The 21,054-nt window shown below is 38.0% G+C and overlaps 1 protein-coding gene and 1 long non-coding RNA gene across 18 annotated transcripts in view; one reads left to right on the top strand and one right to left on the bottom strand.

The window, feature by feature from the left end:
* PICALM (phosphatidylinositol binding clathrin assembly protein) overlaps positions 1-12,517 on the bottom strand; it is a 93,053-nt gene extending 80,536 nt beyond the window's left edge. For 5 of the 17 annotated variants that reach the window (XM_072969045.1, XM_072969046.1, XM_031681430.2 and 2 more), the window contains exon 1: positions 11,973-12,187. In XM_072969045.1, the coding sequence (XP_072825146.1) occupies positions 11,973-12,102 (130 nt within the window). In that variant the 5' untranslated portion in view covers positions 12,103-12,187. Of the gene's footprint in view, positions 1-11,972 lie in introns of all 17 variants that reach the window. The other 12 variants (XM_072969042.1, XM_072969044.1, XM_031681428.2 and 9 more) reach the window with 6 other exon arrangements.
* Positions 11,597-19,741, top strand: LOC116282096 (uncharacterized). The gene is made up of 3 exons (XR_012076473.1): positions 11,597-11,714; positions 18,438-18,491; positions 19,339-19,741. It is a non-coding gene; the product is annotated as an uncharacterized lncRNA (long non-coding RNA).
* The last annotated feature ends 1,313 nt before the right edge of the window (positions 19,742-21,054 follow it).

Raw genomic sequence — 21,054 nt, 5'->3', positions numbered from 1 at the left:
GTGTCTTGCCTCTCTGTCACTGTATGTGCTAACCGACTTAGGAGGAATCCCTTTGTCCATGTGGCAAATCACTATCCAGCCTTAAAACTCTTGTTATCTCTTCTATGAAGCTGTAGCTAACTCCTTCAAAATTAATTACTCCAGCCCCTACACTTTGATATTTTATGTAAAAAATACTATGCATGTATCTCAATGCATTACAATTATTTGTTTACACATCTTATCATTAGGTCTCATGTTCCTTTTGGGGTAACAATCAATTGTCATTCATTTTTACATTCTTTTCTAGACCTTGATCACTTTCCCTTAGCAATCCACTTAATGCTTCTAAATCAGGGGTTTTGTTGGCAAAGCTCAATGTTGAACAGAACTCAATCTCAGAATTTTCATCCCATACTCTTGCTCATAGAGCAAGCAAAAGGGTATAATAGTTTCCTAGATAATTTTATTAAAATAACATGAAATTAAAAAGACTTGCTCTTATAATTCTCTTTCTCCACTCAGGCCTTCTCCACGAAAAATAAAGTCACACAAGATAATAATCTCTTGGGTCTTTAAGTACACAAATGAATTAAGATTTATCTACATTTCACTTGCAAACAAATTAATTTGTATTTCCATAGGCAATTCACTTCAGAGTTCTAAGCCCAGAAGATAAAGGGAATTGCTGAAGTAGGTAGTGGGAAGAAGCCAATCAAGGCTAACATCCACTTCATTCATGACAGTCTGTTAAAGTCATATACTTCGTTTCTATCTTTCTTTGCACTTTACATGTTTTGCCAGTCTTAAAACATACAGCATTAGCAAATAAGGTCTCTTAGCATTCTGCTATCAGGTGTGAACTATCACAGATAACATACAGTCTAAAATCAAGGACTGCCTGGAATTCACTTACAACAATCATACATTAGCAAATAATAATCAATATACTAAAAGAAATAAAGAAAAGCAGAAGAAACATTTGTTTGAAGTCCAATATGCCACGATTAGGTAAGTCCTGGAATAAATAATATTGTATTGTATCAAACTGCCCTAATTTTACATAATCTAACTCTGGAAGCTTATTTCTCAACTTTCTCACATTTTCAACCAATAAATAATAAAAAATTTACTGCAACATGGAAACAGAAATAAGTTTAAACAAACAACTACTACTTATATCAAAGACTATTCTATTACCCTCACAGCAATCTTCCTCTTCCTTTACGAAACAAAGTCCTAAAACACTGCTTGATAACACATTAAAAAAAAAAAAAATGAAAATCTCATCCCTCCTTCACTCTTTTCAGCAACTTTTTATTATAAACTTGCTAAATGATCTATTTAGCACAGTAATAAAGACACACAAGGGTTCTCTATAAACAATTATAATTATAGAAGCTATAAAGAATTATATTACATGAAAAGTGTCATGGGGAAGTACAAAGGTATTATAGAAACATACACAGTATTCTGGGTAGACAAAAATAACTGCTTATTGATACTAATGCAACTATGTATTATCTCTTCACACATTTACACTATACTGAGAACCTAGAAAAAAAAAAGTTCAATGGATTCGAGTAAGTGGTCCATCCAGTTGAAAGAATGTTTCATTCAAATGCTCCACAGTCAAGGAACTATATCAGTACTGGAGAATGCCATCAAGAAAAATATTTTCTCCCTCACTAATCTCTTTTTTCCACATTACACAGAAGTATTAGAGTTGGACCTCAGGTCAACCTCAAAATGGGAAAAACTCAAATATCCTTAACATTCCTTAATGCCACTCATGCCTCCACACACCATATATAAAAACTCAAAATTGATCAAACCTAAAAGTAAGAGCTAAAAACTATAAAAGTCTTAGGAGTAGTTGAGGTGTAAATCTGTGTAACCTTAGTTAGCCATTGGTTTCTTAAGGTATTATCCCAAAAGCACGAATAATCAAAGAAAAAACAGAAAAACTGAACTTCATGTTTAAAAACTTTTGTGCATCAAAGGGCACTATCATCTCTAAAAAACTATGTTGTAAATCTGAAACTAATACATTATTGTAAATCAAGTATACTTCAGTTAAAAAAAGGTGGGGGGGAGGGTGCAGCTCAGTGGTAGAGCGCATGCTTGGCATGTACGAGGTTCAATCCAAAGTACCTCCATTAAAACAAATAAATCTGGTTACCGCCCTCCAAAACAAAAACAGAAAAAAAACAAAAAAGAGGACGGAACCATTAAAAAAATTGAAAGATAAGACACAGTATGGGAAAAAACACATGCAAATCATATAAGGATCTAGTATTCAGAGTAAGTTAAAAACTCTTCTAGCATTCCAAATATATAAAGAACCAAATTTAAAATGGGCAAAATAACTGAAAAGACTTTTTTTTCAAAATGTAATGTTTCAGTATGTAAATGTTCAATAAGCTCAACATCATTAAAAAAATACTCCACATCATTAGTCATTAGGGAAATCCTAACCCAAATCATGATATACCAGTTTAACTAGGATGACAAGAATAATAAAATTTTAAAAACCCCGAGGATAACAAGTGTTGGCAAGAATGTGGAGAAATTGGAATCTGTTGGGAATATAAAATGGGGCAGCTGCTGTGGAAAACAGTCTGGTAATTCCTCAAAAAGTTATATGCATAATCCCACAAGACCTGGCAATTCTCCTTGGTACATACCCAAGATAACAAATGTTCATACAAACACTTGTATATGAAAATGTATAGCAATATTATTCTTAGTGGGTTTAAAGGGGTAAACAACACACACGTCCATCAATGGATGAATGGATAAACAAAATGTGGCATATCTATACAAGGGAATATTACTAGGTAATATTCCTAGTAATAGAATGAAGTAGTTACATGCTACAACATAAATGAACCTTAAAAATATTATGTTAAGTAAAAGAAGTCAGACATGAAAGGCCACATATTGTATGATTCCATTCATACAAAATGTCCAGAATAGGAAAATCTATAGACAGAAAATTATGTTACTGGTTGCCAGGGGATGAGGGGTGGAGAGACTGGGGAGTGACTGCTAACAGAGAGGTGGTTTCTTTTTGGAGCGGTAGAAAATGTTCTAGAATTAGATAGTGGTGATGGTTGTACACAACACTGCGAAGGTATTTTATATTATGTGAGCTACATCTCAATTTAAAAATTGCACACCAAAAAATCACTTTGCCTCACAATCCCTTTTTGCACATTAGCTTTGGATTAGTTAAATTAAAGTATTTCTTATCAGTCAATACTGTGCATGAATCATTTCTGCAAGCAACTGTTTCAAATACAACAAGAAGGTCTGCAAATCCTCTCCAGTGTGAATACCACCCTATTTACTTTTTGGCATATACTTGAATTACAGTAAGATTTTTGCACATTAGATGTATTTAAAATACATTACATTAGTATTTCTCAAGCTTCTACAAGATAACCAATTCAATTACCAGCACATAAAAATTTTAACATACACACACACACACACACACACGACCCTTGTTCTCAGAGCTTATAAGCACATGAAGAGACCTATAATCAGCAGAAACATCTACATTAAAATACAGCAACTGACTATAAGATACTCTATGAAGTCACTTGTAAAAAGCAGACCTATAATCTTTAGTGAGGGAAGAAGTTTGGGAAGCATGTCTAGCTTCCTCCACCACTACTTGGAAGAAGTGTCCCTTGAGTAAAATCAGGGACCCTAGGAGGCTTTCAAGTTTATGACTATAAATGCCAGCACTGGTTCAGAAATCACAGATGGAATTCCAAGCATTTCAAAAAAACTTTCAGCAATTCCTATCAGTCCCTGGCATCAACTGATGATCTAGATTTAGTGGTCCTACCATCATGGCCATCCCCACTACCACTACAACCCTTGCCTCATACCTCATAAGGCTTCATTCTAAAACAGTCATGTTTTCTTTTTCATTTTGACATTACATATTAAGTGTACTTTATCCTTTCTTACATTTAAAGTTAGGCTGCTGTATACTTATATTCTAAGGGCACCCTTCAACATTGATTATAATGTTATCTGCACCTCCTGGAGTTATATAAGGAAGCAGCTCTGACAAATATTTCAAATCTAATTCTGGTCCCTTGTTTGATTCTGAAAATTAATTTCTACTTTTAAGAACACATCCTCAAAAATATGCATTTTAATATATTAGTTTTCAAACTGAGTAGCTGTAACCAAAAAACTATTCTTCCTTTGCTGTAACAATACTTTGGAAACACCACATAATATCTAAACAAAACTAAACCTCAATGCTCCATAGGTTCCATGAAACACACAGTAATTTGTTGTTTTTTTATCAATGCTACTGATTGACTTTACATATAATTTTTAACCAGGTGATTACCATTCCTGCAAGTAATGGTAATGGCCATAAAAACATTATCAAAATGTTCACTGGAATAGACCTCTACACTGTGTCCATACGATATTCATGGAATAGCCTGAGCTGTGATGGAAGATTATGTATAATCATTCAATACTTACTGGGTACCCAAAGAGTCACTGATTAGGTACTTGGAGATGAGATATAGAACAGTACAGAAAAGAATAGTTCCTATTCTACAGAGAAAACACACATGAACCCAAAATATATATAAAAGCATGACACTAACTACTGTTTAATCAAAATAATTATAAACTTTAAATGATGATAAAGTTGGAATAACAGAACCAGGAGAAGTTATCCGTAATGTCTTTATGAAAGACGTTACTTTAAATGTGAATGTTAACAAAAGCAAGTTAGTTTAAAGAATGTTTAAAAGGAAGGATGGATCTATACTGAAAGAGAGGTGAAGATATTTTGTGTCCAAAACATGGTATTTGCAAAAGTGGCTAAATAGTTTGGGGATCAAGAACTTAAATTGGCACAACTGGTACCTGATCTGTTTTGCTGAAAAGTAGTTTATATATGAAAAGAAAAAAAGTGAGAAAAAACAGATTGAGTCTCAGTTAATGATGGACTTTATCAAGGCCTTTTAGGAATGATTAGATTATTAACTCTTTTTTGCCCCCAATCAGTCTCCTTTCCAAGTCACATACAGCACATTCTTTCCAATTTACTTAACATTATGACATAATCAAAGGATTATGTCACATCTCTTGCTTAAAGTCCTACAATGCTTGGGTCACTGTTATCCATCAAATCAAATCCAAAGTTACTCTGAGAACTTAAGGGACCACTGAAGCCTAGTTTTTGAGTATCCTTTTCTCCCTTCTTAATATAAACTCTTCCTTAGAGTTGTGTTTTTTTAGTTTCAGAACCTTTACAATCTTAAAAATGGAGGACTCCAAAGAGTTTTTGTTCATGTAGTTTTTCTCTGTGATATTTACTGCATTAGAAATTAAAACTGAGAAAATTTTAAACATTATTAATTCATTTAAAAATAAAACTCATATGTTGGCAATTTTCATTAAAAAAAAATTCCAAAGTCAAAATTTAAAACAGTAGCATTGTTTCACATTTTTTTGCAAAACTCTTTACTATCTGGCTTAACAGAAAACAGTTGGATTCTCACATCTGCTACTACATTCAATTGGTTGCAGTTTCACATAGCCTGTGGAAAACTCCACTGTACAATCACAGAAGAATGAAAATGGAAAAGGTAAATAATGTCTTAGCATACGAAAATAGTTTTGACCTCACAAACATGCTGAAAGGGTCTTGGGGATTCCCAGGAGTCCCAGAACCACACTTTAAGAAACACTGCCATGAATCAATAAATATGGTTTATTTAGTGCTTAGCAAGCATAGGGTAATAGGTTCAATCCCCAGTACCTCTGTTAAAAATAATCAAATAAATAAATAAACCTAATTACCTCCCCTCCCCTCCAAAAGAAAGCACAGACCTGTTCTCCTCTTCCTGGTTATGAGACCTTGGGAAAATTACTAAACTTCTCAGTGCCTCAGTTTCCTCTTAGTAAAATGGTGATAATAAAATCTCTTACAAAGTTGTTGAAAGAAATAAACAAGTCAATAAATGTAAAGTGTTCAGTAATGTGAATGCCCAGCACAAAGTAAGCACAAATATTTGTTAATTATAAAATCAATCCAGGCACAAGCACAAAGAACACACCTAGCTGTGAATATCGCCACCACATTCTAATGTAATTTGAGAAATCCTTAATATTCTGATAACCTGGCAAATTACAACTTTGAAAATAATTTTTAATATAAAGGTTTAATTTCATCAAAATTCTCTTTTCAAGGACTATCACTAGCAAATTCTAACTGCCCACGAACTAGTCTCCATGAAAAGGACCATATACACAATGAATATACAAAACTCTAAAAGGTCCAATCCAAACATTTCAATTCTCTAGAGAAATATATAAAGCCATCTAACTGGGAACATACTGAGACGGAACACAAAGTAACGGAAATGCCACTTCAGCCACCAAAAGAACAGGAAGAGCAAATATTAGGCCTTCACTTTGAAAATCTAACCCTACTTCTTCTTGGTAGGGCTCTAACCTCTTGCCAAGAAGCCTTTAAGTTTATTTTTCTTCTTTGATTTTAAGGGTGAAATCATGGAACTAAACACAACTAAGCACTTTGAAATTGAGGAAAACAGAACAGAAGAGACTTCCTATGCATTACAGTGAACTTTCACATTAAATATTCTGAGTAATAATCAGAATTAAGATAAACAATTTTATTTAAAAAGTAAAGCAATTCAGATGATTAATTTGAATGACTTATTTTAAACAATTAATGTATTTTTAAAACATCTGATTAAATATTTCATACAAGTGCTCTAATAATCAAGTGAGAGAAAAAGTCACTTCATAACGAAGTTTCACTTTTCTGCAGAAATTAAATTCTAAGACATCTTTGAAAATTATTCAGAAGCATTGCTACAAGGATAAAAAAAAAAGACTAACGTCTATATAGTATTTCTTAAAATAACAAGTCCACCAATCAAGCTTAATTATTTTATAAAGATATATTAGAACTGACTTGCTAATTACAAATAAAGTGGCTAACAAAATGGCTGTATGTCAAATTCTCTTCAGTTTCTCTTTTAAAATACAACCTATTCAGAAACATAACTAAATATATCAAAGAGGAAAAAACTTAACATTTGTGGAGTTCTACCATATACCACTGGCATTTGACATAAGTAGTCAAATCTTATAATTATCACTTCAATGACTCAATTACCATTTTTTGTATTTCACAACAGAATAGGTCAAATAACCAAATGAAAATACAAACCATATGGTTAATTCTTATGGGAAAGAACAGTAAGCCCATACATAACCATGAAATAATTGTCTCTTTAAAACAAGACCCATTTGGAAAGCCCCAGTTACCTATTTCTAAACAAGAGCCATTTAGGGGCAGATCTTCTACTTATTATCTTCCTCACATGCACCTTCTGGCAAATCAGATCCCAGTTACCAGGCCCCTTTTTGACAACATGCAAACTAAGCATTCATTGGCTAGCATTAACTAAGATGTTAAAAATCAATAATTTGTAAACAGTGCTGCTATGAGCATCGGGGAGCATGCATCTTTTCAAATTGGAGTTTCCTCCAGATATATGTTCAGGAGTTAGATTGCTGGATCATATGGTAAATCTATTTTTAGTTTTTAAGGAATGTCCATACTGTTTTCCATAGCAGCTGCACCAAATGACATTCCCACCAACAGTGTAGGAGGTTCCCTTCTATCCACACCCTCTCCAGCATTTACCAGTTGTGCACTTTTTACTGATGGCCATTCTGACTGGTGTGAGGTGATACCTCATTGTAGTTTTGATTTGCATTTCTCTGATACTTAGTGATACCGAGCAGCCTGAATGTCCATGAATGGATGACTAAAGAAATTAGGGTGTGTATACACACACACAATGGAGTACCACTCAGCCATAAAAAAGAATGAAATAATGCCATTTGCAGCAACATGGATGGACCTAGAAATTATCATACTAAGTAAAGAAAGTCAGACAAATATCATGGTAGCACTTCCATGTGGAACCAAAAAAAATGACACAAATGAACTTATTTACAAAGCAGAGACTCACAGACATAAAAAAAATTAACTAATGGTTACCAAAGGAGAAAGGGAGGAGGGATAAATTAGGAGTCTGGGAGTAGCAGATACAAACTACTATGTACAAAATAGATAAACAAGGTCCTATTGTTAGCACAGGGAACTATATTCAAAAGCTTGTAATAACCTGTTATAAAAAGAATGTGAAAAAGAATATATATGTATATAACTGAATCACTATGTTGTACACCAGAAACATTAACACTGTAAATCAACTATACTTCAATCTGAAAAAATCAGTAATTCCCTTAAAAAGATAATTATTTCAGGTACATTTCAGTGTTCTATATATATTTCCAATTGTCATACAAATCACTAACCCAAATACAAATCCCATCATCCACATATTCAAAACATTCACAAATTCTTACTTAAAAAAAAATGTTGCCACAATTAAAATTAGGCAGAGTCTAGATCCAGTACACAACACACAAATACCCACACTCTATCCACGTTAGAGATGTGCTTATAATGGATGCTTAATAAGAACATGATTTTGATTTTGTTGTACAGAATGTAGGGCAGATGGTGGGTGGAATGAAGTATCCCTGGAAATTAACTGGGGAAAATGTGGATAAAAAAGTGAAGACATTAGAGACATTAACATATTACATTTCTGTGAAACATGTCACAACATAAATGCCCAAGGACAGTAAATTAAACAAGTATAGAAAAAAGGAAAATATTCTTGTCTAAAAAACAAGAGTAAAGGTTGTGAAATCAGGTAAGAACGTTTTTAAATTAAGAATTTATAAATTTTAAAACTGAGTTCTGTCTATACTGTAATTATTAATGTTTTAAGCATTCTCTGACCTCTTTAAATGGAGTTAGAGACTACTTTCTATGCATATGACTTTACTCTCCCATAGCTATGAAAGAGGATTACATTAGATAATGGTTAAGTGCCTGGCAAATTGAAGTCCTTCAAATACAAGGGCTGCTATTCTTCTATCTTTATTATACTATTAGACATCTGGATTTAAATGCAAATCATGTTTATTTTTTACAAATATGTTTCAAGTTTGACAACCCTTTTCACACTAGGGACACTAGTTAACATTATTATCTACTGACACCTATAAGCAAAGCAAAAGCTTTCTTAAACAAGTATACACTGTAGTATGAATTAAGCAATAATTCATGGGTCAACAATAATCATTTCCTAATATGGAAAGACCTTGGTGAAGTACACAGAAATCACCTCTACACTCTAAAGGCTTATAGGAAAGAAAAAACAGTACTAAGCATATTTTTCTGTTAAATACTAACATTTAAAAAATGAAATCATTTTCATTAGCGTCAACTAATTAGTCAACAGTTTTTTAAGACATTAAAAGATGCAACAGAACTAAGCATTCACTAGAAAGAAAAATTTCTAAAAGAGGAAAAATTATCTCTACATTAAAGCCTTAAGAGTTCATGGTGTCAAGAATCAGAACTGTTTGTGAAAGCCTTTTCAGTTTTCTCAAAGTATGTCAAAGTGTGCGGGGGAAGAAGGTGTTTAGAAAAACCACTCATTGGTCAAACTTAAATTTATGTCATTAGTGGAACTGGTTACAAGGATATTTTAAATAATACAGCGAAAATGGTATCACTGTATTTAAAAAACTTCATTTAAATGAAATAGAGTAGTGGCTCCTTATTTACAGATTTTTTTTAAATTACCAGAAATATTCAAGTTCTAAAGAATAGGGAATTCATAAACACAGCAGTGGAAAATAAAAAGAACTACAAATGTGAGATTATGCATACCAAACCTAATCCCAGTTCATATCTGCAGTAGCTTCCATTACAAGAGAAAAGGCTAACATTTAGAAACCACAATCAAGTACCACTCTCCTAAACGTACCTAGCCTATTTTCTAACCTTTCCCACAATGTGTTAGAACTGCAACATCTGAAGTAAGACAAAAACCTTTAAAAAGGACTTTTAAAAGCGCTATTCATTCTTGCTATGATTTATCATTTAAACTGAGAGAAGAGGATAACAGTTCACAAAGTCACAAGCAGTCTCTTCACTCACCCCTCAACACCAAAAACAAACAAAAATCAACCTCACAAAAGAATTAACAGTGTTAGGGCAAACCATTGATTAGGTAGAGCAAGCCAAGTAGTCATCCGAAAAGAAGTAAACAGTAGAAATGTCTACTCCAAATATCAGATAATCAAAAAAGCACTTAATGTATTTTAAAGAATTTCCGTTTATTAAAGTGTCATCATTTAAATATATTCTGTATTCTCTAAACAGTCAAGGATTGATATTTAATAAGCAGCCTGTATGATCCGCACATCTGAGAGAAGAACCAAGGAGCAATGATGTTTTTTTTAAACTTTTCCACAAGGAAGGAGTAAGTCACAATGAATAATGGGTTTGTCTGTAGCAATAACTTGTTCTAACAGTACTTCATGAGCAAAGTACCTTGGAAGAATTCACATTTTGTACATTTTTTTTTTAAAACTGCAAACCTTACGGCCAACATCCAAAAAAGAAATCAAAACAGGACTCCCATCAGTGAATTCCCTTTCAGGACATGCTCACTCTTGCTTCAAACAGTAAAGCAAAGTAACTTTCATGTAGGATGAAAGTCAGGCTATGTGTCCAATAGCCATTTAAAAAAGGAATTTATTACTATGCCTATGTCCCTCTGTTTCCCTGAAAAGTTTCAGGTCCAAGCTCCATTGAGTCAAAGCTTGAGTAATCCACTGAGCTTTGTACCTTGAGGTAAAGGAGTGGAATGAAAAAGGAGACTATTACAGGTGGCTTCCAGGTTTGGAAAAAGTTGGGAGGAGTTAGCTCCAGGAATTGTATATAAGTTAGTGAATGGTGTAATATGCCATGTAAGAAAAGCTAGTCCCCCCAAAGACAACCAGCACAAATTAAAGCGGATTCCAAACTCAAGCATCATCAAATATCTTTTCACCAGTTTTTTTAAATGTATTTTATTTGTAGGTTTGATTAATCCATTTTGAATTCCAATAATCTACGCTTCGCTCAAGCTTCTAAATTCAAACCGCCAGGTTTAACAGTTCTAGGAACTGATACCAAAATTAGCAAACCTTTCTCCATATCCCTATGAGAAAAAAAGCCGGGGGTCGGGGGGCCTGACATTCACAACTTACTTCCGTCAAAAGCGTGGAAATACAATCAAATTCCACTAGAGGCGACTAAAAATCCCAACGTTCCACAAAGCTTTCCCTAAACCAACGAAAGCTTTACTTTCGCTCCCACGAAAAAAGTAGTCTGGGATAAAAGTCGGGTATTGAGTACGATATTTAATATGAGATGAAGGAACTTAACTGAAACTACAGAGGCAAAGAAAAGTAACTCAAGCGGGGGAGGAAAGGTGGAGGAGAAACCTGGGAAGGGAAGGGAAGGGGCAGAAGAGGCTAGTGGGGCAAAGGAAGTGGGAATCACTTCAAGGGAGGCAGCCCTCAGGGCCGCGGAGAAACAGGGATCCCGGTCCACCGAACCCGGTGTTAACGGAAACCCGAAGAACGCTAATGGGGAAACAATAGGTTGGTGAGACCGGGAGCAAGCGGGGAGACGTTCAGGAGAGGGCGACTAGGCTGCCCGGGACGGATGGGATGAAAGAGCAGAAGGCTGCGGTAGATAGAGGAGGCCGGGACGTGAGGAGCTAGGTGGAGAGGCAAGTTGGTCGGGTGTGATGGGGTATCGCGGCGCACCGGGCAGGGCAGCGAGGGTCCCCTAGGAGCCTGGAGGGGAGTGGCTTGTCAGGGATTTTCAGACAGGGAACGGAAGCCGTGAAGGCAGGTGTGATGGAAGCAAAAAGAACACAGCTCGGACGAACACAGGACCCGCCGTGCCAGATAAGACGCAGGGAGGGAAGAGCTAGCTGAAGGGAGGAAGGATTCGGGTCGCGGGGGCCGCGATCGGCTTCACTCACAGTCCAGGTGCTTTTTCTTGGGCCCCATGATCTCGTGGGTCGTGGCCTTGCATACTGTCTTGGATACGGCGGAGCCGGTGACACTGTGCTGGGCGGCGGTGATTCGGTCCGTCAAGCTCTGGCCGGACATCTCTGCGGCTCCTCCGCCACCCCTTCCGCTCGGCAGCCGGCGGGGACTGGGACCCCCAAGCGCCGGAGGACCCCCACCCCCCCACCGCACCCCCTACCCCCACCGGCTCCTTCTCCGCCTGCCGGCCTGGGGCGGGGCTCAGGGCCGCTCGCTGCCACCCAGCCCGGAAAGAACCGGCTCTTGTCACCCGCGGGGTCAGGCACGGTGTCGGGCACTCCCCGGCCCCCGCCTCAGCTCAGCCCACCCCTTCCCTGGTCAGCTGGAGCCGGGCAGGGTAAGAGGGACAGGCAGCTGCAGGAAAATGGCGGCGCCAGGCTCCTCCTCGGAGCTTTCCGGGCTGCCCCGGGTCACGTGACTCGGGTGCCGCCCCTCCTTCTCCTCCCGCCCCCTTTCCCTTCTCTTTCCTCTTCGACGCCCGCCCTCCCTCGCTCGGCGAGGGAAGAGCGGGGCGGCGCCCGCGCGTTACGTGATGGAACCCGCCCGGCGGGCGCAACAGGAGGCCCGGGCCGGGGGTAACGCGCAGCCCGCCGCGTCACGTGACGCTCCCTGCCAACAGGTCGCCCGAGGCTGGGCTCGCGGGGGTCACAGAAGGGGGGCGGGGTGGGGGCGGGGCGGCGAGTCCGACGGGCTTGGGGCGGGAGGGGAGGGACGTCCGGCTTCTCCGGTGTCCCACCCCAAGGGGTCCTAGTCCCTGTGGTTGAAACCAACGGCGTGACAAAGAGGAGGTGCAGCTGCCCTCACAGCTCCCACTGAGGAGGGAGATGTCAGAGCTCCCCGGGCTTTCCCAGAGGAATCAGGAAAGTGTTTAGGGATGCCCCTAAAGTCATCCTTCTGGCTTTAAGGAAAACCGAGATGCTTCTGTCGGTTCATTCTCGGAGCCTGCCAGCAGGCCTCTCCCTACTGTGGAACTTTTGAACCAACCGCGGCTTACTTACCCTAGAAGGGTTGGGTTTTAACTCCCTTTTCTTTAGAGGCTTGGAGATGTCACCTGTTTTTGTTTATCTCTTCTCTGAAAACTCGACCCATCGCTGCCAGTCTAAATTTAGACACCAATGGGCCAGTATTCTTTCTCTAGGGTGTCAAATAGGACAGGAAACACATAGCTTCACTGGAATTTGAAAAGGGAAGTAGTAGGGTGATGTCAACAGAGATTAGCTTGACCCTACAAGGCTGACTGCTGTGATTATTAAAGGTCCAGACCATAGAAGGAAGTGAGAAGGCGGTAAATAGAGAAGTCCCATTCAAAGAATCCAGACATCACTACCTGCCATCTCCCCTGGTTTAGTCTTTGTTCTCTTTGGCCTCTTTTCTCTTGCATAAACCAGATTTTCAAGGAAAGAAGGCACTGACACTGTCCTGTGGGCATTTTAGAGGAATTATTATATCCTGTGAATCTGTTCTATGATACAGGTTTATTAACAAAGTCTTAAAATGTTATTAGGGCCTCACTTTTAGCACAGGTTTAGAAATAAATTTTAAAATCTCCATGAATGTTAAATTACCGTGATAGTCCTATGTAATCTTGCTAGTTTCAAATGAAATGCTAACATACTCAGAAAGTCTGTGTACACCATCTGCCAGCTGAGTCCAAAATACTGTGCTTCAATCTGGTGACTCTCAAAAGATGCAAAGCTAATAGATAGTTAACATTTTATGCATCATCGTGAATTTTGTGGTCTCCTCCCGTTCCCTTTCCCCGCGTTTTTTCACTGTGGCTGGTGAAATTCTGCAGCACCATGCTTTTGCCAAGAACATAAAGTGCTTAAACCAGCAGGCTTCATCTTTGTCAAGCCTGCCCCAAATTTCTCAAAACTTAATGACTTCCTTCAGTGTATCTGCAATCCGTCTGTGGTGTGGTGCCCAGTTTGATGCCCCATGTTCATTGAGCAGCGAGAGTTACCCAATTGTCAAGACAGGTCAGCCATCCCTGCTTTTATTCTATGGGTTCCACTTACTAAGTTACCAGTTGGCCTGAGCCTCTGCACTGGTAAACCCCCACTGAGGTCAACAGGAGCATGGCATCTAGCTATGAATGGCTAAATCATTCATCCTCAGGAAAATGTTAAAGCTTTCCTAAACACACAGCAGGCAACTTGTATCTTTTGCACTATTGTGAATGACATTCTAGGATAGTATTTCACTGTTACTTTTACCATAGAGGTTCTTACAAACCACCTTAGTCAAATAACTGTGGACATGTTCACCTTATTAATAAACTAGCTTCTATTAGAAATATCACTGCACTTTTTTTCAAAGGTATATTTTAGAAGTTTCTAAATATGTAAACAATTAGTGATCATTGTAGAGATTTATGTATAACTGGGAACTGAAAGATACGAAGAAATTTAGATGACAAGGAAGTGTCCTAAGGATAGAAATTACTAACATATCCTATCTTATATGCTTAAGTTTTCTGTGTGTTCCACTTTTCTTGGTCTATTCAAGAAATATCTTTCCCTGAAGTCCCAGAGATGCCTCAAACTTACTGTGGCCAAAACTGAACTTCTCTTGTCTTTGCCCATTCGACATCCTGAATCCATACTGATCTTTTTCTTTATTCTTTGCTTCTATTAATGGCCTTACCACCTGCCCAGAAGTCCAAGTCAGAAAAACCATGACTCACTCTTAGCTCTCCTTCACTCTTATTTCTCATCTAGCCTAATCTGCTTACATCCCTCCAAACCATATTCTCTCTAACACCACCTCTATTGCCTTAGTTCCAGGCTTTATGATCTCTTTCCTATGTAGACTATTCCAACAACTATTTAGCTGATGTCTCTTTCTCTCATACTTCAACCCTCCACTCCAGAAGGAGTCTTTCTGAACCCAGAATATGATTATCTTTTCTTTGCATCAAAACGCTTTCGTAGCACCCTCATCACTACTCTAGAGAATAAAGTTCTGGACTCTCAGCCTGGCATACAGGCCCTTCGTGATCAGTAGCCACTACCTAACTATTGCTCAGTGAGCCTCATCTCTTCCCAGTCCCCCACATGCACTCCAGCCAGTATTGCAGTACTGGCTATGCTTGGATGTGCCATGCTGTTTCATACCATAGGCAGTCAGCAGTTTCCTTTTGTTACTCATGTGGTATCTTGTATATCCTTCTGCCATCTAATTATTTTAATTGTTTTCTTGCACAAGCATGGGGGGATGGCAGATATCTTCTTGCTAGTATTGTGGCTGATGCACAGTAGACACACAGTCGTCTTATGGTTAAATGAATGAATGAAGACATTTTGAAGTCACCCATTTGGAAACACCACTCCAAACCTCTCATTTAATAAAACCTGGCCATTTTTTTTTCACTTACGGCATAATTGCCAGATTGTGGACAATAATTATGGATTGTGGACTGCAGATGGATTTGGAGCATTATCCTGTTTCAGTACTTTATCAATTCATTTACTCTTTCAAAAAATATACATTGAACAAGTACTGTGTGTCAGGCACTGTTCTAGGTGCTGCCTACTATTCTAACAGTGAACCTGTCAGTCCTTTGGGAACTACTCAGCTTTTAACTCACCAACTGAAGGTGTATGTGTTTTAATTACTAATGAACAGAACCAAAAACAGAAGAAAGGAAAAAAATCTTGAATAGTACACAATATTTCCTAGCCTCCCCAAATTAAAAAGTATACTGTAGAGAGGTGTGAGGTCCAAGGGAGGGAACAATAGTTTTTTGAATGCCTTCTGTGTACTAGGAACACTACATACAATTTCTCATTTAATTCTCCTTACTATAACTCTGAAACGTATTGTTCCACTTAATACAAGGGGAGAAAAAGGGTCTTAGAAGTTAAATTCTTATCTAATTTTTCTCTATTGCTTAAAAAAAATTAAGTCTTAAAAAGTCGCAGAATCCCACAGATAATCAAGTGGTAGAAACAAGATTTTAAAACTCATTATCCTTTCATTATTTTATCTAGACTCTCTAGCCAAGACTTAAGCAACTACCATATAAATTAAATTCAATTAATAAATACTTCTTATCTACATACTCTATGCTAAGGCATTGCTAGTTGCTAAGATATAATAATGTGTGAGACACACATGTCCTCTGCTGTCAGAGTTCTTATACCATTTTAAATGGCAACAGAGGAGAAAAGTAAGTGGGGAGAAGAAAATATGCTGCACCTGAAGAATCCTTATGATGTCTGTAATTTTAAAGTAAGAAAATGAGGTAAAAAAGAATACAGAAGAGAGGAGTGACCAGAATTTTTACCCTTTATTATTTCACATAAGAGCATTCCCAAATCCAAAGAGTCTACCAGTTCCCTATTCCCACTCTTCTTAGACATTACGGCTATCTAAATTATAATCTTTTGACATTCTGTTAGCTAAGCCGACCTGAACACCTTGGCAACCCCTTCATCCCTCACCTTTCTATGTTTATGCTTCCTGATGTTGCCAAGTCAGTTAAAGATTATAATCTTATATAAACTTACAAAAAGGTAAGGACTTTTTCTTTGAATGTAGCTTTACTGTTTTGCTAGAACTTCCAGGCAAGGACTCCACTTCCAACTGTGGGACCCTTATTCAGGCTCTCAGCATACATCCTTGTGATAACAACAATTACATTTAACTGTGTTGATTACTTATCCTGTGCTAAGCACGTTACATGCATAACTCAAACCCTAAAACAATATCATGACCTAAAGTAGCAGAGACAGCTTTGCGTTCCCCCAAAGTCTGCTTCCTTTTCTCCTGAACACACACACCGTATTTCCCATCCTCCTCTGTAATTAGTCATGGCCATGTGACTGACTTCTGTCCAACAGAATGTGGACAGAAGCGAAAACCATTTAAGTTTTGGCCCACAGAACCTCTGAAACCTCCTACACATGCTCCCATTCTCTTTCTTTTCTTACCTACCAGCTGAATGAAGATTTCAAAGAATCTAGAGGAAGTCAAAACCACAAAATGGAAGAATCCTGGGGCCCCAAAATAATCCTTAGAGAAATCCTGCTCCAGGGAACTGCATGACCAGGAACACCTGTGCTGGATTTTACTTGTCTTATTAAATTCTGCCTCCAAAATTTTGATGCTGTAGTTACCACAGTCATAAGCTGCCCTTCCTAATACCCTTCTTTTCTCTCCACTTCATTGATGAAAAAATTGAGGCTTACAAAAAGTTAAGTAACTTGCTTAAATTTGCTCAGCTGTTAGGTGGGGAAGGGTTAGACCTCAGGCCTATCTGACTTCAGAGCTTGGGCTCTCACTGCCTAACTTTCTCATGACACTACTTCATGTGCTTCTTAAAACTTTGTCCAAGCCCATATAGCCTTTAACATACACTGCTTCACTTAGCATGTGGAGAAGATAGTAATCAGGGTGACCACCACGTTCTCTCACATGTATGGGGCTCTTTTACTACCTTTAACTCACTGTTGCCACATTCTCCTTTCTTTCAAGTATATTAATTCTGTAATTCCAATATGACTTACAATGTATTTTGGCCTTTTATACTCCTTGAAAGATGACATGTAGACTAGCTGTAAAATACAGCCCTTCTCTAAAAAGGGAAAACTAATCAAACTTTGACTCTGAATCATCATCAAAACTTTCTCTGTTACGAAGCAGAATAAAAATAGTATACCTGAGCTGTTAAGATACCTGGAGTCCATTCTTCTCTGTAATCTAAAGAGGCTGAATCAAATAAAAGTGTATCAGAACATGTAACACTGAACTGAAAGATCAGGATTTTAATGTTCATGATGAAATTAGGGTATTAAATTTTGACTAGTAAGTAACAGTAAAATGAAGGAGATTTATTAATTCATTTGAGGCAATGGGGGAAACACCAGATTTGTAGTTAGGCACACTTAGGTTCAAATCTCTGGGCAAGTTATTTGGTTTCCTCATATATAAAGCAGTGATAATAGCACATATCTTACAGATTTCTTGTCAGGATTAAAATAATGCACGTAAAGAATTAGTACAATGCTTGACACACAGTTGTCAATGAATAAAATCATTCGGCAAATATTTACTCAGAATTTACTATGGACAAAGCACTCTACTAGAGTCGCAGGATATAGACATAGATTAGGTAAAATATTAACACAATGTATAATTGACCCTTGAACGAGATGGACTTCAAATGCACAAGTCCACTTATACGTGTATTTTTTTCAGTAAATACATACTACAGTGCTACATGATCCCCAGTTGGTTGAATCTGCAGATGCAGAGGTCTGACTGGCAGCGAGGGTGGGGGTGGCAGCAGGTAACTCCTGCCTTGTTCAAGTGTCAATTGTGTTAAGTAACATGATGAGGTATGCCTACAGTACTATAAGAACAAAGAAAGATGATACCTAGTTCTTCCATTCTAGATCCTGAAAACACATCAGTGAACAAAATAGAAAAGTTTTCTGCCTTCTTGAATGGTATGTATATTCAAGTGGGGATATAACAAACAAACATGAAACAGATGCAGGGAGTGAAGAGTGTTATGAAGAAAACTTAAGCAGGGTAAAAGAATCAAGAATGACAGGAGATTACGTTAAATTGGATATCCAAGGAAAGCCTTTCCAAGAAGGCGGCATGTAACTTGAGTGGATTGGGGGAGTCAGCAGTGCAAATATTGGGGAGATCATTTTGCATCAAGGGAACAGTGAGTACCATAGCTCTCAGACAGGAACAAGATTAACTTGTTTCTGGAACAGTAAGGCCAGTGTGGCCACACACACAAAAAAAGTGAAGAAGATACAAAGACTTAAGAAATGACCTCAGAGAAATAATCAGGATATGAAGGGCTTTAAAAGACATGTTGAGGAATCTAGATAATATCTAGACATAGATGTCCCATGAGAATAGACAGCTAGCCCTAGATCCTTGGAACAACCTGATGACTGTGTGAAGTAGGCTATTTCCAGTCAAGGCAACTGGAACAAGACCCCATTGGTTGCCATGTTCTTCTTGTACGCATATCCCCTTGGCTTCGCATCTTCTCAGCTATTTTGTTCCCCCTCTTCTGGATCAAGGTTTCAGACAGTTGATGGACACCAATGCCCTCTACTCATGGCATTTCCAAGACCCGTATTCTTTATTCACTGGTAAGGCTGAATAAACCCTACCCAAATTAAAGGAAAGAAGAAACTTGATTACGTAAGGAAGACCCATATAGATTATGTCACATGCTTTTGTTGTTCAGGTTTCAAAATCTAAGCATATGGCTTTGAAATGCCCTGCAAACTCTAATACTTTTTGTCTTAATGTCTGTCTTCATTGCAGTTACCAGATACATGATCTTCAGAGTCTTAAATCCTGCTGCACAGCCACTGCTACACTAGATGACTTACAAATGATCATCCAACAAAAAGAACAAGAAAAGCTGATACTTACAGAGGTCGATATAACTACTATGAAAAACTCAATACATAATTGCAGCTTATCAAATAGCATTACAGATCTGGATTGATCACGTCCCCAGAAAAATAATAGTCTTTCTTCTAGCTTGGGCTGAAGATTGACCAAAAGAAGGGGGACTGAGAAATGAAGCAAAAACTGAAATGATCTACTGTACCATTCCATGATATGTAACCAAAACCATTTAAGCTCTTACTGTTTTTAACACCATCTTGCTTAGGCTCATATGTTACAATATAAGACCACAAATAAATCAATTTAACTGCAATTCTGCACAGATTCATAAGATCTAGTGAGTCACTTAGTTTACAAATTGTAACCAATCCCTGCCCAGGCTACTAATATCCACCACAAATGCACCCTATGATGCATCTCTTTCCCTACACATCTCTTTCCCTAACTACCCTGTTTTGAGACATTACTGACACTCTATTACTGTGATGCTTCCCCTTACTTATCAGCAGCTTTTAACAATCCAGAATTTTATGAACAGTTTTTCTCTTGGCTTTTGAATGGAATTTGGCAGACTGACTCATATCTCACCTCCCCCTCTCAAAGCTGTCCATGTCCTAATTCCCAAAACCTGTGACTTTGTTATCTTACATGGTAAAAATGATGTAGCAGATATGATTGAATCAAGGATGGGAAGACTATTCTGAATTATCCAGGTGGGCCTGATATAGTCACAGGGTCCTTATAGAGGAAAACAGGAGGTCAGCAGGAGAAGGCTATGTGACAACAGAAACAGCAATTGGAGTGATGTGACCACAAGCCAAGGAATGCCAGTCATCTCTAGAAGCTGGAAGAAACAAGAAATGAGTTCTCTCTCAAGCCTCTATAAGGAACCAGCCCTGTTGACACCTCAGTTTTAGCTCCATGTGAGTGATTTAGACCTGTAACCTCCAGATTTACTGGTAAATCTGGAGGTTACAGGTCTAAAATAAGACGACAGAATAAATTTCTGTTGTGTAAGTGACTGAGTTTGTGGTAATTTTGTTACAGCAGCAGTAGGAAACTAATACAGAGAGCTTGGGCAGGAATTTGGATTTTATTCTAAGTGGATGAGAAGTCATTGAATGTTTTGAACAGAAAAATGACATGATCTCAAGATACGTATATTTTATGTACATTCTTGCTGTGTTGAAAATAGAATTTAAAGCAAAATCAGAAGCAGGGAAAGTAGTTAGGAAGGAATTTCTATAGACAAGAAAAGCAGTCAATGACAGTGATTTGGATTAGAGTGGAAGGCGTGGAAATGAAAAGTAGATAGAATTAGATGTATTTTTAATGTAGAATCAACAGAATTTGCTGGTGGATCAAATGGTGCGGAGTAAATCTGAGGACAGTGACTGAAGGGGAAGAGATACATAAGGATGACTCCTAAAATTTTGACCCGAATAGCTGGATGAGTACAGAAGAGGGGCAGATGAAGTTGGAAGGAAGATAGTGGCCAGGTCATAAGAACCCCGTATGCCATGATTAGGAGCCTGGATATTGTCCTGAAGGCAATGGGGACACATTGAAGGCTCTAAGTACAGGAATGTCACGGAAGTCTAACCGACCTTTGTGTCCCTTTCATTT

Source organism: Vicugna pacos, chromosome 10, assembly GCF_048564905.1.
Source record: "Vicugna pacos chromosome 10, VicPac4, whole genome shotgun sequence".
Lineage (NCBI taxonomy): Eukaryota > Metazoa > Chordata > Mammalia > Artiodactyla > Camelidae > Vicugna > Vicugna pacos.
This window is presented reverse-complemented; position numbering and strand designations above follow the sequence as displayed.